Source organism: Zosterops lateralis (assembly GCF_965231275.1).
Source record: "Zosterops lateralis genome assembly, chromosome: 3".
Classification (NCBI taxonomy): domain Eukaryota; kingdom Metazoa; phylum Chordata; class Aves; order Passeriformes; family Zosteropidae; genus Zosterops; species Zosterops lateralis.
In genome coordinates, this window is record NC_139764.1 from 63,207,584 (window position 1) to 63,235,065 (window position 27,482).

General features: G+C 35.2%; 1 protein-coding gene across 3 annotated transcripts in view; it reads left to right on the forward strand.

Annotated features, from left to right (window-relative positions):
* The window catches only part of TBC1D32 (TBC1 domain family member 32), a 71,673-nt gene extending 44,948 nt beyond the window's left edge, over nucleotides 1-26,725 (forward strand). For all 3 annotated transcript variants that reach the window (XM_083857002.1, XM_083857003.1, XM_083857004.1), the window contains 8 exons: nucleotides 4,562-4,687; nucleotides 10,193-10,276; nucleotides 18,080-18,149; nucleotides 18,962-19,077; nucleotides 20,050-20,204; nucleotides 21,640-21,780; nucleotides 23,599-23,787; nucleotides 26,046-26,725. In XM_083857002.1, the coding sequence (XP_083713128.1) occupies nucleotides 4,562-4,687; nucleotides 10,193-10,276; nucleotides 18,080-18,149; nucleotides 18,962-19,077; nucleotides 20,050-20,204; nucleotides 21,640-21,780; nucleotides 23,599-23,787; nucleotides 26,046-26,165 (1,001 nt within the window). In that variant the 3' untranslated portion in view covers nucleotides 26,166-26,725. The remainder of the gene's footprint in view (nucleotides 1-4,561; nucleotides 4,688-10,192; nucleotides 10,277-18,079; nucleotides 18,150-18,961; nucleotides 19,078-20,049; nucleotides 20,205-21,639; nucleotides 21,781-23,598; nucleotides 23,788-26,045) is intronic.
* The last annotated feature ends 757 nt before the right edge of the window (nucleotides 26,726-27,482 follow it).

The following is a 27,482-nucleotide window of genomic DNA, read 5'->3' on the forward strand; positions in this document are numbered from 1 at the left end:
AGTCTTATTTTCTTCTGAACTCATACAGTCCAGAATTGATACCAAAAATCTGTGGTTATTTCTTGTCAAAGGTATTTTGATAATTTTTCTCAGCCACTGTTCTCTGAATTCCTTGCTTTATACTTCTAACTTGAATGGGAACTTGCTGCCATGTTCCAGGTTTGGTTTCATTTGTTTGCTTGCTTGTTTGTTTTGTTTTATTTTGTGTTCTAAATCTGATTTCAGCCTTTTTTTTTAATACCTAGTATTAGCAGTCTCTATTTTTTTTTTCTAAACTTTCTCTGTCAAAGAATCAGCCGTATTATCTTTCCTATTATGCCTTATGATGTCACATAAATGCCTTTATCATCTACACTTCTTTGGCTTCTCCTTGTTTTTCTATTTGTCTTGGTATTCCTGTGTGAGTCTTTGCTTTTTGCTTTTAAGTCCACTCAATTAAAAAAAGATGAAAGAGTAGTAAGGTCTGTGAGAAATGTACATGAGGTTTCCTAAATTATTATCTCTATATGGCAAGTAAATTGTAGTCAGGTTACTCATCTCTCAATTTAGATTTTGAGTAAGATATGCTTGGATTTACAGATCTTAATTATCAATCACAGAAAAATGCTTCTGCCACAAAGCAGTCAGATGCGAAGGGACTTGTTGCATTTCTTACATTTTCTAAAACATTGATGAATTTTTCTGGATATTACTTGCTTTAGAAGAGCTAAACAAGCTAGCTGAAGCATTATTTGAAGAATTTTAAAGCAGCATCTTTTAGGAAAGGGAGATCAATTTAAACTTACAATTATGATGTAGTGGTTCAGATTTCATACATGTGTGTAAATGTACCTTATTTATAGTGCAATTTCAGAGCTTCATAAACTAGTAAATGTGGAAGTTTTGATTTTTCATGGGATTTTTTTCTCCATCCCATTTCCTCACCTATCTTTCACGTCATTCAGCAGGTCTGGTATTTTTTCAGGAAAAAAATAAAATTCAAGTAATTAATTTAGGATAACTAGTGAACTCATTTAGTGACAAACCAGAGAAGAGAAAAAATAAAAGCCAAACTTCTGTTATTTGGTGTTGGTGTGTTTAGAATATCTCTAGTGGTAGTGATAATGTGACAGCTTGCCCTCAGTAACATGTAATATGTATAGCCCAGAGCTGTGTTGTTGCTTAAGTTTCAGCTACGTGGTAATACTGTTGGGCAAGTTATAGTTGCCTACTAAATTGTGAAAGTGAGCTGACTTTTTTTTTCTATCATGAGTTTTTGTAAGCAGTTGTCGTTCCGAAAAACCCCAAGGTTCTGTCCTTTTTTTTTTTTTCTTTTTCTTTTTTTCTTTTTTTTTTTTTTTTTTTTTTTTTTACTGTGGTGACCTGCTTACAGACGTGATAGTCTATATTTAATGAAAAATTAAAGGGAAGCAAATGGTTTACATGGAAAAAAATAAGCTGCAGTAAGTTTCCACAGTATGATACCAGTTACACTTTGTAATGGATATATTAAATACATGACTGCACCACAGTATCTTGGTTGCATGGGTCCGTGGTACGTTGACTGATTAAATCTCAGCTTGTAGTCTCTGATCCTTGTCTGCCAAACTGAATTACTACAATCCTTGAGGAAGTAAAATAACTGCTTAACTTCCTTGAGGAAGTAAAATAACTGCTTAACTTGTATCAAGGACTGTTTCTTTGCAATTCTAGGATTTTCTTCAATACTCACCTGTTTCAGAAATAAAAAAAAAAAGGTAGAGAAAGAACTAGAACTCATAATACTATAAGAGTTAATTCCTTCTTCACATTAAATTTTCATATGTTAAACTATTCTAAGCATCACTGCATGAGAACTTATTTATTTGAGCATAAGAAAGAAATTTCAGCCTAATTAATTTGGGGTCATTAATGATAATAATTAAGTTACTATAATAAGATTGTTTTGAAACGTATTGTATAATAAATTCCAATTACAGGGATACAATCTACTAATTAGAAATCATTAAAGTCTTTAGATGAGCTTAAAATAAATTGCATGCAAAATCATAATTGTGTTGTAAATATTCTAATAATTTAAAATAATAAGATTGTTTGAAAAGAGTGTTTTGAAATAGAAATGCCATAAAGAAGTAAAAGTAACAGCAAATATTCTCAATATCCATAGACTGGATCAAACAAGTGTGGACGCTTGTCCTGGTTTAGGGCAAATTTTGGGAGGAAACTTCCAAAGGGGTCCCTCTAAAAAGCAGATTCAAGCGGCCCCTCCCCCCACCAGTTTGGGAGACAGAAATCTCTTCGAGAAAAGTGGAAAAACCTTTTTATTTAACAAGCAAAGTATTCACAAAAAAGAAATGAAAAAAGAATATTAAACAATAAAACCTCTCGCTGTTCTGAAGAGATGGCAAATTCAGAAAGTCCTTGTCGTGGGGTGTAGCTCGGTTCACTCAGTCCCTTATCAGTCCCTCCTGCACTGGAAAATGCCACGTCCCAGCCCTGGTGGGACACAGGTGTGAGCTCCCAGTTGCTCTTCTGGGTTTTCAGTCCAGAACAGGCTGAGCAGTTCCAAGAAAAAGAAAAGACACAGTCCAGGAAACTTCTCTGCCTCAGCTAGCTAAAAACTAACTGAAAGCAAAGGGGAGTTCTCTCCTGCTGTCTGTGCAGCAGACAACACAGTCAGTGAGAGGGAATGCAGAGGAGTGAGTGCAGTTTCTGCAAAACAAACCCCACACTTCTTCTCCCACCCTCCACTCTCAAAACCAATCTTTAAGGTGCAGAACTTAATATCCAGCATAAACACAACAGATGATTGGGGATACAAGGCATCATAAAGTCACTCTAGGACAGCACTTTAATGACAAGTCGCCTTTCATGGCAGCATTCATTTCTGTAGTGTCCAAAATGTGGAAACAGAAAAAAGGAGATCTTGCAAAGTATGAAGAATGTTCATCACCCTAGTGAATACTTAGTGATAGTGTAAGTTGCAATCCTTTCATATGATAGGAGCTGCATGGCCCAACAGCAGAGGGATTGTACACAGCTGGAGTGAATGCATGTGCATTTGCCTCTTCTCAGGCACTATCTCTCAAGATGGCCAGAAAGTATTTCAGAGCAGCATCAAGTACTCTAGGAGCCAAGTTACCTGGTAGTTGCAAGTGCCCTGGCAGCCAGGAGCACCAGCTGTGTCCTGGGAACATCAGGCACAGCGTTGTCAGCTGGGCAAGGAGGGGATTGTTCTGCTCTGCTCTACATTACCTTGAGTGGTGGGCCTCACCTCAAGTCATAGGGGCACGTTTGGGCACCAAAACATAAAAAAACCATTAAGCTGTTAGAGTGTCCAAAAGAGGGCAGCAAGAATGGTGAAGATCTGAAGGGGAATCCTTATGTAAAGTGGTTGAGGTCACTTGGTTTGTTCAGCCTGGAGAAGAGGAGGCTGAGGGGAGACCTCACTGTGGTCATCAGCATCCTCATGAGTGGAAGCGGAGGATGATCTTTTTCACACTTGTGATCAATGACAGGACTTGAGAAAATGGTATAATGCTGAGGTAGGGAGGTTTAGATTAGTTATCAGGAAAATACTATTCATCCAGAGGGTGGTTGGGTACTGGTGCAAGCTTGCCAGAGAAATGGTCACAGCAACAAGCCTTTATTAGTTCAAGAAGTGTTTGGGCAAAACTCTCAGGCACATAGTATGACTTTTGGGGTGCCCTGCATAGGGCCAGGAGTTGAACTTGATGATTCTGGTAAGTCCCTTCCAGCTCAGCTTATTCTATGATTGTATAATAGAAAAGCAAAACCCAATGGCACAGTTGAAGCAAAACAAGGAATTAATTCACTGCATTTTGGTGGCAGGCAGGTGTTCAGCCATCTGCAGGAGAACAGGACCCTATCACCTGTAGTGGTTACTTAGGGAGACAGATGCAATTACAGAATCAATTAGGTTTGGAAAGACCTCAGATACCAAGTCCAGCCTTTGACTGAACACCACCATGTCAACTGTTATCATGTCAACATCACTCAGAATGTTCCTCCCATTCCTCTTTCTTCCCTCTGCTTTATGTACTGAGCATATCATATGGTGTGAAATATCCATTTGGTTGGTTTGCGTCACCTGTCCTGGCTGTGTCTCCTCCCAGTTTCCCATGCACCCCCAGCCTCCTTGCCAAGGTAACAGTATGAAAGCAGAAAAGGCCACATCTGTGCAAGCCCTGAGTACAGAGATCTCTAGAACATCTCTAGATTATCAACTCTGTGTTCAGCACCAATCCAAAACATAGCCACGTACCAGCCACTGTGAAAATAATTCATTCTATCCCAGCCAAAATAAACATAAAACTCCATCAGTAAGTAGAATGAATATTCCTGATTTATATAAAGCATAATATCATCAGCTTTCGGACTGCTTTCCCAGTTTAATTGTCTTAGGAAAAGGTATATTTATGTAGTATGTCCTTATGAGGGCTGCCAAAAATATATGTGGCAATGGAGTTGGGGTACATGATCTTTGAGGACCCTTTCAATTCAAACTATTCTGTTAGTGTATGATCATTATAGAATAACAGCGATATTTCATTTCTTCTAGATAAAGATCTTGACAAGCTCTTGAAACTCTTAAAAAGTCCAGACCAGCCAACCGGGTGGGCAGAAATTTGTAGAAAACAGTTCTGCAAAGTCATGAAAACCAGACCAGATAGCATCAGTGGACCAAGTGAGTATGACTTAAGAAGTTTAACAAAGAAAGCAGGCAAAAAGACCACTAGTAAGCAACTCTATTTGTTATTTTCACTGACATAGTCCATAATTTTGTGTCGATTATGAAAATTATTTCAATAGGATTTTCCCAAGAAAACAAGGTTTATGCTTTAATGTCCTATTTTTTCTCTTTGCAACTGTTATCCTTCTAAGTTGTCAGTGAAATTTGACAGAGACAGAGGGCTCAAATACAAGTCTTTGTTCCAGATGTCTAAAGGGTCCATTATTAAGATACTGAGAAAATGAAAAAGCCTGAAAGAAAGCAGACGTTTCTCAGAAATTAGTGAATGAGTTTACTTGGGTTGGGAAATTATATTAATGGGCAATTTCAGTAAAAAATGTCAGAATTAAGCCATACTAAACATCAAAGAACCCGTTCATTTAGGTTTTTCTTGATTTTCATATGCATTTCTAGTGAATAGTATGATTATGCAGGAGCATTGCTATAGCTCAGTTAAAAAGCCAATGCAACCAAAGCAAAACCACAGATCATCCATATGATATAAATCAGCAGAAGTAAGACATAATCATTTCCTTGTGATGTAATATAGGCTTGTGTAGCCATAAAGGAGCAAGGTTTTCTCAGAAATTGCTGGCTTCCATTCCCATAGGAATTCTGATTATGGTCAGATGGTCAGTATGTAGTCTAGCTTGTTGTTTACAAGTGTCCAAGGTTTCCCTTCATATTATTTAGATCAGTAGTTAATACAACTGGCTGTTTCAAAGGCCTGTATCTGCTCAGAGATGTTTCAGAAGCAGCAAAATATCTGCAGCTCTATGGTTTGAGAAAACATCATGTACAGTGAATCCATTTTACAAGACACAGCTGTTCTCCTGTGTATCTTTTGCAGCATGTGAAGCTCTCCTAAATTTCAGAGGAGTGAGAGACTTCAGTCCAGATGCCCAAAAATCAAAGCTTTCTCTATTGTTACAGATGGAGCAATCTCCATGGTTTACAGAACAAAGATGCACACTTGTGCTTTCTGTACTGGGCCCATTCTAAGGGGAACTGACATTATCAGGAGTCAAACCAGAATATAATGAGCAAAGACAACATTAGATTCAAGGACTGTATAGTGTAATGTGTAATGATTTGTTTAAAATATTCTGTGATCTGGTGTCAGGATTATCAGATGCTGAATCTATAGAACCAGAACTGCTTGAACTCCATCAAAAAATGCTTGAGCAAACTGTACAGTATCAATATCTCTAATTCACCCTTCCCATGTTGATTACTCTCCTATCAACTTGGTCAATACTTTAGTGCTAAATGCTCTGGTAATGCATTGTTTTTGGGATGTCTTTAGACTGATGTTTTCTCTGCTAAAGCATCACCTCTGACTGTAGCTTTTAAGTAATTTCCACACTCAAACATCAAGAGGGCTTTATTGAACTGCTAAAAGGAGATACAAACTTTCCTCAGGCTTGCATGTCTTTTAATGCATCAGGACTGAAAGTCTGGGATTTCGTTGGTCTCCTAAAAGCAAAACATATTGTAGACGACTAGCTCCTACCATCTGTTGTTCTAAGCAAAATAAGCTGTGACAAAGACATTCTTCCAGTCATTCCTTCCATTTGGATGCCACAGATTTGTGTGTGTTAGGGTGTATAGCTCCTTGTTTTCTTTGGGTCACGTAGCAGCTGGAGAACCATGGGGAGAGCCCTTGGTCAGCTTCTTTTGGACTAACCTTTACAGTACTTGTGGCCTCCATAAAGTGTCTTTAGGACATCTAGACAAGAGCTTTCTGTGTATTAGCATCTAAACTTTGGCAGAAAAAGCAGCAGGCTTAGTTTTATGTAGAAAATAAACAGTAGCTTAGTTTTATGTAGAAAATTATTACTCTGTGTGAATCTAGGCTTAGCATACTGCATGTTCAAATAGTTCGCATGACTGAGAGGTAGCTTGTGGTTTTGGTTTTTTTTTCTCTTGAACCAGAATCTCATCTTGACTATTTAAGCCATGCCTTTTTCAATTATCTCCTTCTTTTTGCCTTTCAGGCACGGCAGAGGGCATTTCTGTTCTTTTCCATTCCAGCAACTTCTTTTTTCATCTATTCTCAGTTAATGTTGTATCAGCAAGTGACTTCTTCCTCTCCCCTTTTAGGAGACTTTAAACCCAAAGCAAAATAAATTAAGGGTGTTACAGAGATCATATCAATTACATGCTAACATTCATCCCTTCCTAATGAGATGTTCCATCCCCAAATTCTATTCTTCTCAAGCTTTATATTCATAAGTGATGTGGATAGGTGAGTAAATTCAGCTAAAATTACTAGTTCCATAGAGTCTTTCAGATTTTCCACCACTTATCTCCCTGAGGATCTGGATTTAGATCTCCAACATTCTTTAGGACTTATTTATTTACTTCCAAATAGTTTTTACTTAATAAAAACCAATCAACCAAGAAAAGAAAAGATAGTAGCTCTTGAACTTGCATGTGTGAACTTACTGTAAAACACAGGAATTCTCTTCAGCTTTTATATGTGAAATGTTTGACGGAAAGCAGGGTAGTTACAGTCAACACAGTGTCTGGAATCCTTTAATATTTTGTGAGCTCTGCATCATCTGTGATAGTGCTATCAAAACACATTGGCAAAAAATACAATGAGCCTTTGGAGGCAGTGTCATTGTTTGTGATGTATGTGTGCTGCAGCCTTTAGCAATTACCACAAAAAGTTGAAACTAACTGTAGGACTTTCCCCATAGGATAAAGAACTCATGACTGTTTTGTGCTGTAGAAGTGTTTTTAGTTCAGGATAAAAGGATATTTGCAAAATAAGTTTTTAGAATAATACAATTTTTAGAATAATATAAAATAGATGTTTACCTTTTTATGTCCTTGATTTTCCAAGGAAGCTTGCGTCAGAATTTGAGTGGAACAGTGGGTCTTTATGTTATGCAGAAAGAACAATTGCAGATCAGAAATTCTTTCTTCTGTCTCCCAAATCAGTTTGGAGTCACTGTATGCAGTGTGAATGTACGCGAATGTGTGTGCAGGTGTCTAAAGATTTGATTTGGATTTGAAGGGCTGTTTTTTCCATTAATAAAGAAAATACTTGTATATTGATATAACATACTCAATGTTCATCTCTAATGGAAGCACTGCCAGAATTTTTATTATCTTGTTTTCTTCTTTTCAGAAAAAATGTGTCATTTATTTGTCAATTTAATGTACAATAAATCAAAGTCCTTTTTGTTGTTGCCATCAATAATGGAATTGGTAACTCTGTTAGTCTTAACATAGTTCCTGTTTATTAATATAGTATAGTATAATATAGTATAGTATAGTATTTCAGTAATCGCCGTACTAATAGTCATACAGTAAATATATAGTTAGCTATAAATTTAAAGTCTGATTTCTGCTTTTTGCTGTCTACAGTTTCAGGAATAGACATATTTGCTCGTTTTACACAAATATTTGTTATATTGTTTGTGGGCCAAATTCCACTAAGCATATTAGTGAGGATTAGTGAGTTTATATATTCTTAAAGAAAGAATAAATTGTTACTCTTCTGTAAAGTAAATTGCTTTTTTTAGCCCCATGTGTTGTATTAACCATGATTAATGCTATGTTATATTTAATAGCAGTTTCTTTTCACTATAAGAGTGTATAAGAACATAAATTATTCATGTAGGTTTTTAGTTTTAATTTAGTAGTCCTTTGCAATGCAAAATTAATTTTCTTACTGTTGGAGTTGGAACTCTGATGGTAAATTCATGTTTATCTGTTGCAGTGAAACTTTGAAACTTCTTCAGCATTACCAAAACACAGCCTTTTAAAAACTTTTTTGGACTCATTCATTGTAAATTAATTTCTATAAATGTTTTAGTAAATTAATTAAGACAAAAAAATGTGATTTAATGTCAGTATGTTTGCTTAAAATAATTGGAAAAAAATTGTCATTATTATACCTTTTTCTTCACTGTTTTTCTGGCATAACAAGCATCAAACTGTGGGCAGAGGTTCTTTCTCCTCCTCCTCCTCATTCCCAAAAGAGCTTGTGCTGCTCTTTAAGTGCTTGTGTCAGTTTTCCTGTCATCATGGGTAGCTCAAGAGATTCCTGGCTTTCTCCATTGCCACCTCCAGTATGTGTTGTTGCTATGCCCCACTTGTGCTGCTGTAGCTGCTCCTGCCACTGTCTGCGTAAACAGTGATACTGGGTGTTCTTTATGGCCCCTTCCAACCCATGCCATTCTGTGAACTATTCAGATTAAAACGAGCAAACTCACCTGGGCAGTGGGTGCCTGGAGTTGTGTGCAAGAAAGGGGAAACAGGAGCTGAAGCTTCGTTGCTATTAACTGGAAGTGCTGCCAGGGAAATGGTAACATGGTCTTTAAACAGGAAATCCCACAGGTGGCAGCAGCTGTTACTCTCTAAATATGCTCCCTTGCTTTGCATTCTTGTGAGAAGTATCAGTATGTGTATCTGTATGCTTTATATCGTAGTGATGGAGCCCACAGCAGCTGTTTTAGGATAGCATTTACTTAAAAAAAAAGTTCATTGTTGCTATCCTAAATTCTTAATATGGCATACCTCATATGGGCCTCCTCCATGCAGTTTGTGTAAAGGCTTCCTTGTCACCTTTGTTTAAACTTGATTGGTGTCATGTTCAGTTGCCATAGCCTCAGACTTGCAGAACTGAAGAATCAGGGACAGTTTGGATAATTATTTGTCACTGAGGGTTCTTGCTAACTTCCTGGCTAACATCCTATCCAGGTGGGAGATAAGATTTCCTCCATAGTGAACAAATGTCAGCATCAGATTTAGTGATGCAGTATCTGCAGACTCAAAGTTCCATAACAAGAACTAAAGAAGATCATTATGGTCATCATTAAATACAGAATTTCCCAAATGAAATACTCCTATTACGTAAATTTAAGTGAATAATTTTTATCTTGTGATGGCATAGGTGGTTTTGTATTGAGTTTTTTTTTGGACACAGCCCTTAAACTTCATGTGCTTTTGTTATCAAAATTTTGGGATGGTGTCTGCTTTTTGCTGTATGCGGGTTGTTGGGTTTATTTGGGGTTTTTGGTTGGTTGGTTTTCTGGTTTTTTTTTTTGTTTTGTTTTGTTTTATTGTTTTCCTTTCTTGTTTCCATATACAGACAAATGTGGTAGGATATTATAGTTTAATTATAGTTAATTTTCATTTCATATTGAAACCATGTAACAGATTCTGAAGTAATCCTTCGAGGATATAAAGATAATATGAGATTCTCTTTCTGTTTACACTGAATATATTCTCAGTAAAGCTATTAAAATTAAATTCAAGTTAGGAATGATGTTAGGAATGTAAAAGTGCAATGCATGTTTTGAGTTGTTCCCCCATAAAAATATGAATAAATATGCAGGAATTTAAATAGCTTTACTTTCCCACATACTGTCATTTAGTTAGGTGATGTAGGTCCATATTTTGTTTGTTGCCTCTAATGTTTTAATGGGTTTTTGCTTCTTGCAGTTTTGGCAGAATTAATTGAAAAGTTCGTGTCACATCTTTCTGAAAGCAGAACAGATTGTTATTTCAGCACGGGAAGCTATAAAGGTCAGTCTCCTAATAATTTATTGCCGTGCAGCCTCTTTGTATTTAAATTGCCTTTCTTCTAAATGCATCTGTATCATTTTGGGGATTGTTTAAAATGCTCTTTAACAGCTCAGAAATTCATTACTTCACTGGTGGGAAATACCTCACTCAGGGAAATACCTGAGCAGAAGCCGATATGCTGGAGTGAATAGAACAGGAAATTAATAGTGATGGGCTTTTACATTTCTCTGTGTATAATGGAAAGATGCAGAACAGGTGAGGGTGTGATTCAGATATTTGTTGACACCTATTATGGATGATTTGCCAAGCTAGTGGCATAAATATTTAAGATGGTGTAAGCAATATGGCTCACCCTTTGAAAGCCCCACAAAGGCTCACATACACTTTATATGGTATTAAAGGATATGTATTAATGTATTATGTATTTATATGGTATTAAAGGATATGTGTTCAAGAACTGTTATTGTTGTCAGAGTAATCTGAGTGTTAGTTTGTACAGATTTCATGCTTACAACATAAAAAATAGAGGATAAATGATAAAGTTGATTTATTCTGAGTGTAAAGTAATGTGTTTTAATACTTTGAAGCACTGGTAAAATCAGAAGATTTAGAACCAATGTTAATATATGTAGGAAAACACACTTTTATTCTTCACTGTTTGTTCACGACCCTTCTGTAGGTCAGCCATTTAGAGTAATGTCAACTTTGAAGTTGACGAGTTTGAAAACTTGTCCCAAGTTTGAAAATCCCGTGACAATTGCATATATTCAATTAATTATCTAGAATGAAAAATCCAAAATAATAGATACTGAAACAAAGATAACATAGTGAAAACCTCAGTTCTTGGGGGTTTTTTGAGCGTTAAAGTTTTCTTTTAATGATAAACCGAGTCTAATATTTCTTTTTGTATTCTCTGAATGGGGAGATTTTTTGGGTCTTATACAGGCACTATTGGACATTAATTCTGGATAAGTTTGCCTGTTCAGTTATAGAATAAAGGCTCGAATATTTAAAGTGTTGTCTAATGAACAATTTTCAAAAAAAAAGTGCAAATGCTTTTCATATTCCATGTGCTTTAATGAAGACAAGCTTGGAAATGGGAGATTAAGAAATCTCAAGGATAGTCAGTAATCTGGAGGTAAGAGGTAGGCAAAGGATCGGTGGTGCCTTACTGAGTTCTTTCTCTGTTGGCAAAAACATTATCACAGACTTCTTTCATTAAGCGTTCTCCAGCCCAGGAAAGAGTGTTGCTCAAGCAAGCAGCACGTTTCATCAAAGATTTCTTTTAACTTTTATAGGAAAATAGTTATTAGAATTTCATAGCACCTTTTTCAGACAGGTGTAGCAATAAGGGTTAACCAGGGAAGTTAGTTTAAGCCAATAAATTCATGCTGATTGACATGAAACAAAAGTTTGGTTCTAAAACTAAATCTGTGATCATATTCTAATTCTACCCTGAAGCAGTAAAAGATACTAAGATATTGGTCATATAGCTAAATATATGTTCATTTTGGATTCTTTTTTACATCATAAAATAAACAGCATGGCCTTCCTATGACGGTAGGGTAATGCACTTTGAGGACTAGGTATGCATTATGCTTCCTATGTTTGTACCAAAGGGACAAAAAAACACACTCAAGTCTTTAAAAGACCTTATTTGTTTAAAATTAGATTCCTCACTGATTGAATAATGATTGGCCAGATTTCTGTACATTTCCCAAGGTTTTCTGATAGTTTTTTATGAAGGTCACAATTTCTTCAAGAAGAATTATTGAATGCCATGTTATTTCACAGTGTGTTTTTCAGATACTCCTGTAAGACCCATCTAACCTAAATTCTAAGACTAGTAACAGTAGCGATTTTTACTGAATGAGGTAAAGCTAATAAGTTGTTGGAAGGTAACAATTTTCTAGTTCCACATTTAAGTAAGCCAACTTGAACTTGGCAATAGTATGTATCCACCATTCTCTTAAATAAATTCAGGTTTGAGGAACTGAAAACCAAGTGGTAGTAGTTGTTTAATTTTGATGAAGAAAAGTCACATTTTTCATGAAAGTGGATTCAGTACAGCACATAGATATTCAGCATTTATCATGTTTCCTGAAATGAGAATTTGATTATCTTAAAAAATGACAGCTTTGTAAACCTGTAGCTAGTTGTAATTAGAATAACACAGTCATCCATCTGCTGTGGAACCCCTCAGGATTTCAGTCTCTTATAAAATTTGCAAATATGAAAAAATTAAATTAGATTGGGTTGTTACCATTTTCAAGATAAGAGAGAAGGAAAAAATATCTGATTAAACACAATGCAGTTGCAATGTTCAATTATAAACAGTAACACAAATCTTACATGAAGTTTACTTTCTCCTAGCAGCAATGGTACTGCTGTGATGTTTATTCAAATGACTGAACTTGTGTATATGTTAATGATCTCTGTCTGTCCCCTTTCCTAGAATTAATAGTTTCTAGTTTGCTTTTATTTTTTCTTTCTCCTTTATAAACCCTAAAACATTGAAAACCAAATCATTGGTGTCTAGCTGTAATAGGTAATAAAATGGCAAGAAACTGAAATTTTGCTGTAGTAGCAAAATTCAATGCATTATTAATTAGAGATTCAAAGTTCCTAAAATAGCGCCTTGCTCTTTCTGTTAGCAAATCCAGTTTAGTGTAACAGAAACGCTTTGTGAAAATGTCATTGTTTTCTCAAGGTTTTGACAAACCCATTTATCAGAGAAGTGCAAACTCATCTAAAGTATTGGTGTCTATGCTTCTTAATTGATCTCCGTGACGTGTTGCAGACTCCCTAGACTTAGGACTGCAGTAACGTTTTGTGATCAGCAGGAAGTTCTGCTTTTGCAGATGACCTTGCTGTCAAATCCTCTGTTTCCAATGGACTTTGACTCTGAAACAGCTCTGCCGTGTACTGCCAAAGGGACAGAACCTCAGGGATTTCAGGTCTTGGCCGTAAAACTCAAATGTCATGATGTGTTCCTTCTCCTAGATGATCCTTAGTTCTCTGACTGAACAAAATCTCATAGGAGCTTTCTGCCATTTAATGAGCTCTTAATCTTTGAAGGGTCAGGTGGGTCAGGTAACAAACTGAGAAATTTTAAAAACACCAGTGGGATGCTATCAGTATAGAGCTGTTCAGGAGCAGCAAATGAGAAATACAGAATTTACAACCTAAAATTAGGCTGAAAGGGAATGAGAAGGAAGGGAATTCTTCCATTCTTTTTGCATCATTTAATAAATGCACTTTTTCAAACTGTCCACCATTTTGAAGATATTGTTATGAGGAAACATTTTACCCACTGCCAATTTAGGTAACTGGGCTGAAAATGTGGTTCATTCTTAATGAAGTTATTGGAAGGTGTTTGTCAGAAGGTATTTGTTATTTGAGTATTTGTGATGATCAGAATATAATGAAGTTCTAGATATGAATATTTTGGTCTTGTATTGTTATGAAAAGAGTACTGATGACATAGCAGATACTTTCAGATGGTCAAGGTAGAATTGCACATGAGATTACCTCTGAGAAGCCATCAACATTCCCCAGCAATTACTCTTGGATCTTGTTCACATTGTCTCCATTCCCAGTTCAAATCCAACAAAAGTAATACTTTTCTTTGAAAAAAGATTTGTTTTATAGACAGTTTTAACAGTGACTATGAGGTCAGTCTGTCAGAAGTGTTCTAGATGAGTAGCCTGGTGAAGGAGGTGACATCATGAAGAAGCAGTAGCAAAATGGCAGAACAGAATATGGACAGAAACTCATAAATTTTGCTCTGCCACAAGTCCAAATAACGTTTAAAGTAGAAAACCTTTGTAAGAACATCAGAATGAGAAGGGATAGTTCCTGACAAAACATAAAGATTAATGTTGACTGTTTGGGTATCTGCCAATGGACCGGACCAGTGTTAAGAAATGAAAACCTTCACTTTTTTAAAATAAAAATAATAAATCATAGGAAAAAAGTATGAGTTCCACAATTTCAGTTTATATGGACAAAGCCATGGACTACAAATCTGATAGCAAATACTTATATGTTTCTAAGTATTTTGAAACATTTATGGGAATTATGCAGGTGGCTCTGGCTATCATGGTATTTTCAGCTTTTTGCAGAATCTTTACTTAAATATTTTCTTTGAATCAGGTTTTTTTCATCCATAGCAAGAAACCTAATCTTTCTTATCATTGTTGAAGCTAAAATTTAGCATCTGTTAGCAAATTCCAAAGATTATTTATATAGACATAAAACCATTTGGCCTGGGCACCAGGAAGTGAAAGAGCTAAACCAATAATGGGAGTGACAGCTTTAGTAATATTCTTCACTTAAGACAGAAGGGAAGCCAGTGGTGTCTTCGGTGTAACAGCACTTTAAACAGGGAAATAAATTAAATATTATCCAAAGACCATACAAGTTATATGAAATATGATGTAAAGCTGTTTCAGCTTGGCATCCTGTCATTTCAGTATGAATGTGATGTGGCCCATTTTTTGACTTAAACACATAAAAGCTTTGTCGTGGTAAGAGGGAAAATGAATAGGAAAGCAATCTTTCATACAAATTGTAAAGTTAATTGAAGTGTAGGCTGATCAGAAAGAATGCCACAGGACTGTGCATAGCAATTAGCTTACACTGCAGTATTTATAGGTATAGACTGAGTTTAATAATAATACAGAGTTGCCTTTGGAAATCATACCTCATTGGAGTTTCTTTTTGTGCTCTTGAATGCTACAAACATTTTGAAAAGTGCTGCCCACTGATGTGCTTTCTAAGAATTTTCTTAAGTTGTAAATCAGGTCCTAGAGAATTCTGATATCCTTCAAGTCACTAGTTTAATTGTGGTTTCTGTTTTACAGTGATTTTTATTTTATATAAAGAAGTGTGAAATACCTGTTCAACATAGATTTTTTTTGCTTAAAGATAAATAAAAAGGAAGCTGCCAAAGTTCATTCCATTTAATAATAGCCAGAGTTCTGTATAATATTAATTCACAGTTCAGAGAGGTGGTCTGGCCTTTGAGGATGAATGGCATTCTTATTTAGAGAACTGATTTTTCTGTATTCCTTTATGTTATGAAACCTTTTGTGTTTCAAGACAGTTTTATCAGGTGTATTGAAAAATATTTGTCAAATAGTTTTATATAAAATGAACTCCGTGCATTAAATCAGATGTATGGGCATCATCACAATAGTACAGTCACAACAAGCAAGCTTTTTGTCCATGGATTGCAATATGCAGTATTTAAATATTCCACTTGTTTTTCATAGCATTTTTATAAGTTTAATGGAGCATTAAAGGTTTCTAGGTCCAGTTTTTAATCAGTGGGAAGTAGTCCTTTGTGTATTCTAAATGACTTTACAATGTTCTTAGGACTAGTCTTCCCAGTTTGATAAACAAAAGAGAAAATAAAAACTTTTGACCTAGGACAAAGAAGCATAATCTGTGGATTAGCAGAGTAAAGAGCTGTGATTGTGTCAAATACAGTGGCGTCTGAAAGCAAGGGGGTTTGCCTTGATAGGGTACTGTGTGTTAGAGAATTATTATTCAATCCAGACTTCAGGTTAATTTTATCTTCCTGCAAAATAGAGAGGAAAATATCAGAAGTAAGTGTGGTGGGGAAAAAAAGCCCTTTTCAGCCCCTAAGAAATTGTTACGACAGAGAAGAAAACTCCTTGAAAATCAGTGAAGTCAGCTGTGTTCTTTTAATGTTAATGGACAATGGGCATTCAGTACTTGCTGTGAACTGTTACAGAATGGACACTGGGCTCAGACTGTGGGTTGTGGTACAGATTTTCCTAATTACACCCTTGCTGGGCTGGGATACCTGCATTGCCACCCACAAGAGGATCCACCTCAAAATGGAAGAGGGACTGCATTGGAGCTTAGAGATCTTTGTTCTCCTTGCCCTCTATGATTGAACATGATGGTGTTGGGACTGAATTAGTCATTAGCCATAGCTAACTCATTCAAATTCCCCCTATTTTCTAGGTTGTATCTATGCCTCTTGCCTTCCCACTTGCACACACAAACTTGAAAATTAATTGACTTAGTATGGCAATTGCACCCTCAGTGATCAGGTAACTTGGAGCAGGAGCTCTAAAAGTTATGAATATTTCAGTTATTTCTGTGGGATTTTAACTGAAATGCCCTGCAAATTTATATGTATTCTTCCAAAGATTGCACTGCTGGTATGCTATGCAAAAGATATTTGAACTTCTGTTCTTTGGATTGCAAAAACCTCTCTGATGTGGGTTTACTGTTTCAGTCTCATCAGATTATTGAATAAGATCATTTTACTCAAAGTACAATTGATTTTTGTTATGTATAAATATATTGTCAATGGTACAAGGTTAATTTCTCACAACTGTAACACTTAAACTATTGTTATTTGTGAAAGTTATAAAACAGAGTGGGGTTTTTGCCATATTTATTCTTGCCATACTTCCTTTGATGAATTTTATTGCTTCATTGTTGAGTGTAATCTTGCTGTATTATCTTCTTCATGGAAATTTTATTTGGTGGGTGGGGGTTTTGTGTTCTTTCTTTCTTTTTTGTTTTGGTATGGGTTTTTGTTGGTTTGGGTTTTTTGGTTATTTTATTTGGATGGGGGTTTTTTTGATGTGTTTTTTGTGTGGGTTTTGTTTTGTTTTGTTGTTTTGGTTTTTTTTGTTTTGTTTTTGTGGGGTTTTTTGGTTCATTTTTTGTTGTGCTTTGGTTGTTTGGTTTCTTTTTTCTCTTTGAGTCCTTTCCTCCCTGAACTTGTAACTATTTCATCTTTATTACCTTGGTCACTGTTTGTGTGCCAGGAATGTAGTGTTTACCTACATGAATAGCCAGGGAATCCATCACCCTTTGATTTCTCTGTCTGTCTGAGGATATAGAAAAATACATAAGAAGTTATTGTGTGATCTACTTAATTAGATTTTTACATTTATCATTTACATTAATATACTTTAACTTCTGCTGCCGTGTCTGTTATTTACATTTTTTAACAAATGTTGTCAGGGTAATAAGGGTTTTCATTTGTTTCATTTCCTGCTGGTTTTAAGTGGCACTTTCAAAGAAGTTTATTAAAGGTTTATTCCCTCAGCTTTGTAACACATTATATTATTAGAATGCAGTTTTTATCTGTGGTATAGTTATCTTAGATGATAACATGTACCTGATAGGGAAAATGCCCATTTAGAATTTAAAATTTTAAGGAAATGCTACAGCAGTGGTTACTTTAAAACCTTATTTAGTAATTTCTCTAGCTTGGATTTTTAATTTAAACAACTTCAGAAAATGGAGTATATTTTATTGTATGAAAAAAATGCATGTAAATACAGGATTTAATTAATTTTTAAATCCATCAGTTTTAAAGTTTTCTGTGATTCATATCAAAGTAGATTTTTTGTTAATAAAGTTGGAATTACAGCTAGGAAGTTTTAAGGCCTCTGGAATGGAAGAAAGTGGATCAGAAAAGGCTCCCTTGGCTGACTTCTAGGCTGGAAATGATAAAGTTCTACTAAAATATAGGGCTGAAAAAGATGTTGCTTGCTGTAAATCTAATGATAACCATAATGATAACCATACTTACCATGAAGATTTCCTTAAAAAGAGGGTGAGTTGAAATAAAAGTCCGTAAAGAATGCAGATTCTTTATGAATCCTTTCCAAACACTGCCAAAATAATTTGGTATAGGAGGCAGTTTTCCAGAATTGGTATTCATACACAGAAAGAGCTTTACATTAACATTCAGTTCAAATCATGTTCCTTATAATACTTTATTTAATTTATTTTCTTTTGTTTTAGTCATGGATGCAGATGTGCAGAAAGAAAACCTTTCATCTGTGCAGCAGCTTGGTGTTGAAATGACAGTCAGGTACATGGTATTAAAATATTTCCCTAGAGTATTTCTAGGATTTGTTTGATTTTCATCAGATGACTTTAATAATGCTAAATCCATCAACTCATTGCTTTATACCATTTAAATCTAAGATAAACTTTAAGAAAATTAATTCTAACTGGAATTGAAAAAGGTATTAGTACATAATTAAATTATCTTACATACAGTTTATGTATGTTATTATCCTCTATTTTTGTAAAGACTAATTGTAATGTGCTGGTAAGATTTACCATAAAATTGCATTATCCTGAATTATGTGTCTTTTTTTCCCTTGCATTACTTCTCTAAATGGTTCTGTTTAGCTAAGCTTAGTTATATGTCATCTAAACGTTTTGTTTAGCTGGTAATTTGCAGAGTTGTGATGATGGAAAAGCTTAGATGTCTCTACTTTCACAGATTGCTATCTTTAACATTAATGTTTGAATTCTGATTATAATAATTGCACATACAATAATTATGTCTAATTCTAAATATTGTACGTGAAGAAACTGAGTTGTGTGTGTTAGAGTACTTGCTCCTCCCCAAAACAATCTCCAAAAACTGAACTAAAGGGAATTTGGATAAGGATTTATAACAATGAGCAGCAGATGTTTGCTGTGTATCCTTTCTTGGAAGAGTGTAGAAGGTTTTATTTAATCATTTATGTGTATATCTACAGCATAGTTTTAGTGATGAATGATTTTATGACAGCTTAACTTTGAAATAAAGGTTTATTAAGTATGAGTTCTTCCTTTTTAAGAATTCAAAAAATATTTAAAGAGGTGGGTTTTTTTAACTTTTTGAAATAGATATGGAAAATACTTAAACTTGCTAAAAGAAGATGCTGAAAGTGGGCTATGTTTCGTGTTAATGAATTGTGAGGAGTTTCTGAAACAACAGCAAAGAACTGTGGCATCTTCACTTTGTATCCTTTCCTGATGCTATAAGTTATATAGTCTAAAAATTTCAGTAGAATTTTAGCTCCTGGTTTGTACTTTTAAGAGAAGTGTAGGTGTGTAATATTTATAGGAAGAAAAGATTTTTAAAAGAGCATTTTTACTTTGAAATTTTATTAAGTTAAATGCATACTCAATGCACTCAAGAAAATGTTGACCCTTTTGTTCCCATACTTTAGAAGTGCAAATCTCATTCACTTTTGTCATCAACTGTTTTGGAGTGGGATCGCATTTTTGAATGTGATAAAGGGCATGCAGCAATTCACCTCTGAACATTAATGAGTATTTGTGGTACTCCCACAACACCAACACTGTTAATGATACTGCCCCATGTAGTGATAAATGTGATAAGTAGACGTGGTCTGATCAACAGGAGTGGTCAGACTTTTGGTTCTTTGGGATCTACTGTGGAAATTATTGTAAAAAAAATTACAACAGATAACAGCTTTTCAACAGGCTTAGCTATATTCTTTTCTGTTACATTTACATACCACTATTAAATTATACTTCAGGTGTGTTAGCCAGAATTTGCCAAATCTCATATTAAAGGCTTTTCTTTTACTTTTTCTTTTCAATAATTTTAATTCCTGTTTTATTTCTCCACTATTCTGCTTTCTTGCACTTTATAAGTACACTCATTTTGGTGCAGGTTTTTTTGCATTTACTTGCTTTTTGTTTACTTTTATTGATTTAGCTTGACTTCTTATGGACTGAAAAAAATTAGTACATGGGGGAAAACAACTTAAATTGTTTCTCTTAATTCCATTTGAGAGACAACTGTGCCTTGATGCTGCTTTCTGTGCAGCTCTGTTTCCCTTGGCTGTGTCTAACAACCCAGCTCCCGGCTCTGTGTGTGTGGGCCTCAGAAGGAGGAGAGCTGTGACTGCTGCAGGAGAGTGAGGAAGAGATCTCTGCCCAAATTCCTTAACCTTCCCATTCAGGCTGCTTGCAGGAGCACTATCCTGGTTATGACTGGTTTGCATCTTCCATCTTCCTCATAATGTCTGGAGACAGGGAGAAGACACTGATGTTTCTTCAGCAATTTTCATGTCTTCTTGTTTCAGCATTTCTCTGGCTACCAAGACTGCATTTATCCGTAAGAATTTGTAACCTGTTTCTTTCTGAAAGGCTCCTGTGAAAGTTTACAAATGAGACTTTATTGATCTCCTTAGTTTGGTTTTTTCCTTGGTTTTTTTTTTTTTTTTTTTGTTTTGTTTTTTCTAATGCATTATATTTATCTTAAGGCCCCCTAGGTAAATGCATGACCCTGAAAAATTAATGGAAAAATATAGATCTGATATTTGCTCGAATTTTTGTTTAAAAGGAGAGAAGTAGCAGGTGGACTGATAGTGAAGAAAATGTTAATGAATTTTAAAGCTGGCAGTAAAAAAAACTTTGTTAGTGGCATTAAAGTCTGTGTGAAGGCTGTGATACTGCTGAATTACCTTTTTTTTTTAATTATTAGAGTTCAGTAAGAAAGCAAGTCCATCCATGTGATTTTTTGGGTTTTTTAGTGACAGATTTGAAATTTACTTAATACTTTTGAGTGTATTTACTAAATTTTAAAAATTATTGCTGCAGAAATACTGTATGATTGATGATTTTAAATTGTCAGTATTCTCGATTGAGGTTGCAATATAGGAAGCATAATTTCTATCATTCATTATGGGTGTTCCCAGTTATTTAAAATTAAACCCTTTATACATTGTCATGTTATCTTGAAAGTTTTGAACATAAACTCTAAACTGTAGTGTCTACCAGAGAGCTCTGGAGTACAAGAAGCTCGGATTAGGTTTTGTACTGCGTGGAGGCTTCTGTAGCAGTACCAGTTGGTCTGTCTTGTCACCAGAAGGGATGATGGTATTGCTCCATTCAGCACTGAGTCTGCCCTGAGGTTGTTCCAGAATAGTGAATTTTTTGCTGAAATTTGCTCCATTGTGTGAGTGTTAAAAAACTCTTGTGCCAAGGATTCATTAACTGGAATGGACATTGATATCCAGAGCCTTCCATAGTGATAGAATGAATCTCTGCTCCTTTTTGCTGGATATAATAGAATTTCACTCACGCCTTCCACTCGTACTGCGAAGATATGTGCATACAGAAAACAACTTCAAATATCATGGGCATTCCATTCCACCACAATGGAGGAAAAAAATCCAGCAGAAATCAGTCCTTTTTTTTCCTTCTGTTCTCCTGTTTAAAATATTACAGTTTTTCCATCCCTGTTTTGATAATTAAAGCCTGTATACAATAAGGAACTAGACTATTAGTGTACAGTAACAATCTGGATGTATTTGTTGACACTTTTCTTTAGTTACCTACATGTTTTTCTCGATGGAAGTACAACCTATTTTGTTTATCCTGTTTCCTGTCTCTAAAATAATCAGAATTACTTATTTTGCATATTAAAGTGTATATTTTTATATATTGTTCTCAGCAAGGCATTAAAAAACAACACATTTCTGTAGTGTGTAATCCTATTCCTCAAATTCATTGTTGATGATGATGTTGTTCTTGCTGTTGTTAACCAGATGCACCTGCCTGTTACAGCAGTGGAGTATGGCATCCATCCAGTCTATTTTTGCAGTGCTCACTACATTGAAATGTTGCTGAAATCTGAGTTACCCCTTGTCTGTTCAGCCTTCCACATGTCTGGTTTCACTCCATCCCAGGTAACCGATCAAACTGTATTAAAGTACCATCGACCTAATTGCTTTAATCTACAAAATCAAGGACACTGAGGAACTGCTGGCCATTTTTTCTAAATGGCACTTGTGTGGTGGTTATAAAACTGAGGGTAAGAGATAAGAACACATAGTGACTTAGAGCATCTGAAAATAGAATGTAACTGATTCATAGAATAATACCAGTGTACCGGAGCTGATGACCTTTATTGCATGTTCATGCAGAAAAATTGCTAAAAATAATATATACTAAATCCTCAGATTTAGCATTTAAACAAAATATCTTATTCCCTGGAATAATTATCTAAATTTTCTGTAGGAGAGAATGGGTAATTTACAGTAGTTATGTACTAGGAAGCAGTTCCTATGATAATAGAGAAAAATTAATTTTGTATGAGCCACTCTAACTATTACAATCAGGTAACACTATTCTTTCATATTAAAGAGGTATTACAACAGAAAAATAATTATCTGCAATGCCAGCTTTCATTTTGCTTACAAACAATTGTTTGGTAGTATGGCAAGCTATGGATGAAGCACTGTTTGTAAAGATTGCAATAATGATGAAGGGTAAAGAGCTCCATGCATTGAGTTAGATTGTCCATGTGAAGGACATCTCGCCAGAGTGCGAAAGCATATTGCTGTGCCAAGGCAAGAAAAATACTTTTTATATTCTACCTTCAAATTTCCTTTTTTGCTGTGAGATTTGCAGCTGAAGAGACATTTTAATGGGGGCAGATGCCAGTGTGATACAAACTTTGCTTAAAGTAGTCAGCTTGGGGTTTGGTTTTTGAGAAGAGTAGTGGATGAAGGAATTTATCTCAGGATAGGAATAAGGTGCTTGTAATAAGGTTCCTGGGTTTGGATAAGGACGACACATAGGGAGAGTCACTCCTTCAGGTATTCTTGTGCAAGTTACACTATGTTCTTTTTTTAATTGTGTGCACTCAGTAATAGATTATATACTATTCTAAACTCCTAACAAGGATTTTTTTTCATTTATTCAACGAGTTACTGAAATGCCATTTGTGGGTGCCACTATATCTTCTGTGTGATTTTGCAGTTCTACTGCAGCATTAAAAACAAACTCTGAACTGTGGAAACAGTTCTGATGTATTTAAGTGATTGTGTGCCTCAATAAATACCTCAAAACAGATTTACTGCCAGACTATGGTTGTTGTCATCTAATTAGAATCGTGGTAATTCTGCTGCATATTTTTAAACACTTTAAGGAATGATTAGCAGAAGATTTGTGGTCTAGAACCAAATTAAATGTGCATTATACCTCTTAATACATTGTAATTTAGAACAGGGCAAAGGAGTCACTGTGTTCATACTCAGTTCATTAAGTGAAACATGTCTTAGGGAAGGGCCTAACATTCATTTATAATGCAGAGAACTGCTTTAATTGAAAGGAAAACCCACATTGAACATGCCTTCATCACTGTCATTACCCTTCTAGGCCACATCTAAAATGAAATCTTGAAAATAAATCACTTTTGCTTTCATTGGACTTTGAATCTCAACCTCAGGAGGTGCCAGAATATAGTCATACAAGGGAGTTGCATGGATACAGGGTGTTAGGTTTAGTCAAACTCACTAGGAGTCTATTCAGAGGCTGTGCATTTAAAAATGGTGAATCTTGTATTTCTGCTTAAGCTTCTTTTGTACATTATCCCTTTTATTTTCACTACTGAGGTAATGTTATAGGGAAAAGGTACTGTAGTATAAAAAGGAGATAAAGCTGATCAATTATGACTGAATGTGTAGAATGATTTAATTATATATAATTTCATTGTCATCTAGATCTGTCTGCAATGGATAACTCAGTGTTTCTGGAATTACATGGACTGGAGTGAGATCTGCCACTACATTGCCATATGTATTTTCCTTGGTCCAGATTATCAAATATATATGTGCATTTCTGTGTTCAGACACCTACAGCAAGACATCCTGAAGCACACAGAAGCCCGAGATCTTCAGGTTTTTCTGAAAGTAAGGGTTTCTCTAATTTTTCAACAGCTGAGAAGAAGCAAAGCTAAGAATACTGAAGATATATATATACATTACTTAATCTGAAACTCTTACTGAATTTCACTTAGTCAATTTAAATGAGTGAAATAATACTTTATTTGTTCCATGACAGGAAATTGTGTATAGTATTTTACAGAAAATAGCTTTCCTGCATTTTGCACTGAGCAATTTCCTTCATGAGCAAAGAAAATAGGCACATTAAGTCATGAGAGCATTTGATTCAGTTCTCTGTATGTGGGCTCAATCTCACTGAGTAAGGTGCTCTTCAGAAAGGTGGATTTGCACAGTGGTCTCTTGCTGAAGCTTGTAGAGATGTGGCACAAATTTGAGCAAGCTGGTAGTTTGAAGAAATGCCAATTGCTGTACAACCAGCCTTGCAATTTCATATTCTTTCCCAATTATAAATTATGTTTGGGTTTGGGGTTTTTTGCAGGGTAGTGCATAGCTATAGCTGCAGTCATAAATAGATACAGTATCTTACTCTTCTTCACAGGGAAATTTTGTCTTTTTCTCTACTCTTTTTTCACCTGTCAAAAATGTTTGGAGAACTAGATATCTCAGTCTGTCCAAAGAATAATAGTTTGCTAACTGGTTTGCATCCAACTTACATATTCTTAAATATGAAAACATATCACAGCCCAATCAGCTTCCTTGAAAATGTTGGGTCCACAGTCTAATGAGTGTATTGGGGTTTTTTTTCTCTGTTTTTGGACAATACGTCTTAAAAAATGCATCTTGATGGCATTATTGGATAGAATATATAAAATGTAGAAGAGAGAATTTGCTCCCACATGCAGTATAAACAGACTAAAGTTTTGTCAAAGTACTGTTAAATTAATGAGAAAAGAATGTAAATTAATGCAGTACTGGAATATCTTCAATTTATCAAGTGACCACTGCAGAAAAAAAAGGAGCAGAGTTAACTTGTACTTGTATTGATAAATCTTAATTAATTGAAAATAAAAAAGAAAATTGAACTATAGAATGATTTGGGTTGGAAGGAACTTTAAACATCATCCAGTTCCAGTCCATCTTCCACTACACTGTTGAACCTGACCTTGAACACTTCCAGAGTGTTCCACAACATCTTTTCAGTGCCTCAGCATCCTCACAGTAAAGCTCTTCTCATACTTAATCTAAACCTACCCTCTTTGAGTTTGAAGCCACTCCCCCTTGTCCTGTCACTACATGCCATTTAGTTCCAGATGTATGCATGTATACGTGTATAGATAGATATATTTGTATATTCCACCATAGTGAGTCTACTCACAGTGCATGAGGAGCAACTTGGAAGGTAAAATCTTACTTTTGCTTTGCTTCTGTGTAGAGGAGAAGAAATATAAAGACTATTTTGAATTCCTGTTCAGATGCCAAAGTGCGGTTTTCCAAGCCTGAGTAGATGTTCTCAGGAGAATTCTACTTAGCAGAGATTTACAGTTAACATATCAGAGGTGCAGCTTATGTCCACAGAGACTGGTTCCAGAGAGTTTTTTGCAGCACATGCTGCCAACAGTGGTAATAGTGATTAGTAGATGATGAGTCCAGCAACAAATTAACCGTTTTTACCTAACCATTCTTCAGGAGCCTGTGTTCTGTGGTGCCTCCTCCTTATCTCCCTCCATTTTAGTAGCCATGAGAAGGAACATTGTCTGTTCATTGTCTGTTTCCTGAGGGCACTTTCTTTTACTCTATGTTTTGGAATTAGTAAGAATTATTCACTTGTGGTGCAGAACAGTTTATTCTGTTTTTATTTAAGCACTTCATATAGATCTTCTTTTATAATTGATTTTAAAAATGCACATCTACTGTTTCTCTTTAGAATCTAGCTGGATACAAAAGCCACACTTATAAACCTATGCCATGTACCAGTGTAGAAACCTTTCAAAAGAATATTTTAGTAGCTGGCTTTCCCTTCTTAAAGCTTACATTGTTTTTCTTAAAAATCTTCAATGAAATATTCTCCAAAAATGAAGTAAACAATGTCCCCATTGAATAAAATTCTCTCAGACCAAGTGTGTAATTAGAAAAAAAACAACTCTCTGGAAGCAGATATTGCCCAATCTGTATTTCTAAATAAAACAAAATAAAATCTATTTTAAACAGCCAGGCTCTGACAATCAAAACAAAATGAGCTATCTTTAGAAGCTTGGAATTCATTAAATTTGAGTTGTACATTCTTTTTTCTAGCTAATAAGTGCTTTCTATGTGTATTTGTGCAGGAGGAAGCACTGCATGGATTTCGAGTGAGTTATTATTTAGACTACATGGAAAGCTTGGAGGAGATCTACAGACCGATGCTGCTGAAAGACATGAGGACCATAAGAGCACAGAATACATAGATGACACACACAAGCACTTTATTTTACAGTTTTGATTACATCCTTTAAAAGGATGCTGATTGATTGATTAATTGATTGATTTATACATCAGTCTCACCTAAAATCAGCCAGGCTGTCGAAATGTACATACTGTAAAACAAATAGGTTTTCAGAATACAGTTTTTCAATAAGTCATAACCTACTTTTGATACCAGATTTTCCCAGACAGGTTATGTGCACAGCCTCATTTTCAGAAGGCAGCTTCAGAAGCCACCTGTGAGATGCTGAGGTGCCTTCTTTATAAAGCCTTGACCCTGTTCTGAACCCAGACTCTTTCTCATCTCCTTGTAGCACCTTCCTAAGCACCATATTTTGCTGGGATCTGACAAAGGGATTTTTTTTTAATATATATTTAGAAACAACTGCTATTGTGTATTCATGGGCATGAGAACTCAACAAATGAAAACCAAATTTTCTGTTCCAACTTTGTGGATAATGTTGAGAAAATGGGATGTTTGAATACATGCAATGGAAAGACTTGATATTCCTGTCTTTAAAAAAAAATAAATAAAATATTTGGAATAAAGCATTAGTAGCCTTCATTCTGAATGAAATTAGAATCTTTAAAAATTATTGTTTGGCTAAAGAAGGGAAAATACTATGTTTTGTCAACACACGGAATAGCATTTTTTTTACAGAATGCCCAGAATCTCAAAATATTTTGAGTAGAAATTAATGATACAGTAAATGTTTTGGAAGTCCAACAGAAACCAGAAATGTTGAATTTAGATTTATCCAATATTGTTACCACATTTCTAGGAGACAAACTAAACATTACTGCAAAGTTCCTGAAAAACAACTTTACTAGATAAAATGGATATATATACACAAATTGAGCACATACTCCAATTCAAATTATAAAACACATTAGAACATGCAGTGAAATTTCTGAAATTATATGCAGCATAAGAGTGAACATTGACAAAGGTTTTGCCACTAATTTCTACTTTCCTGACTGTGCATTTCATAAGTTCACAAGTTTACCTTTTTCTCCTGTCTAGCAAAGATATGTTTTAAATATTTTTGCACTTTTGTGAACTTTGTTAGCTCACCTACATGAATAAAAAAGGCTGGCAAGTATGAGGAGGGAATTATGACAAGAACAGATAGAACCAAGTGTCTGCCTGACACTGAGGCCAATGAATGTTATGACTCACATGATATTTATTCTTTTAACCTTAATAGCAGTTTCTCTTTTCTTAAATAACCTTATTTTGGCACATATCTTAAACAAGAAACAGCAAACAACTAGCATCCAAGTAGTGAATAACACTCCAA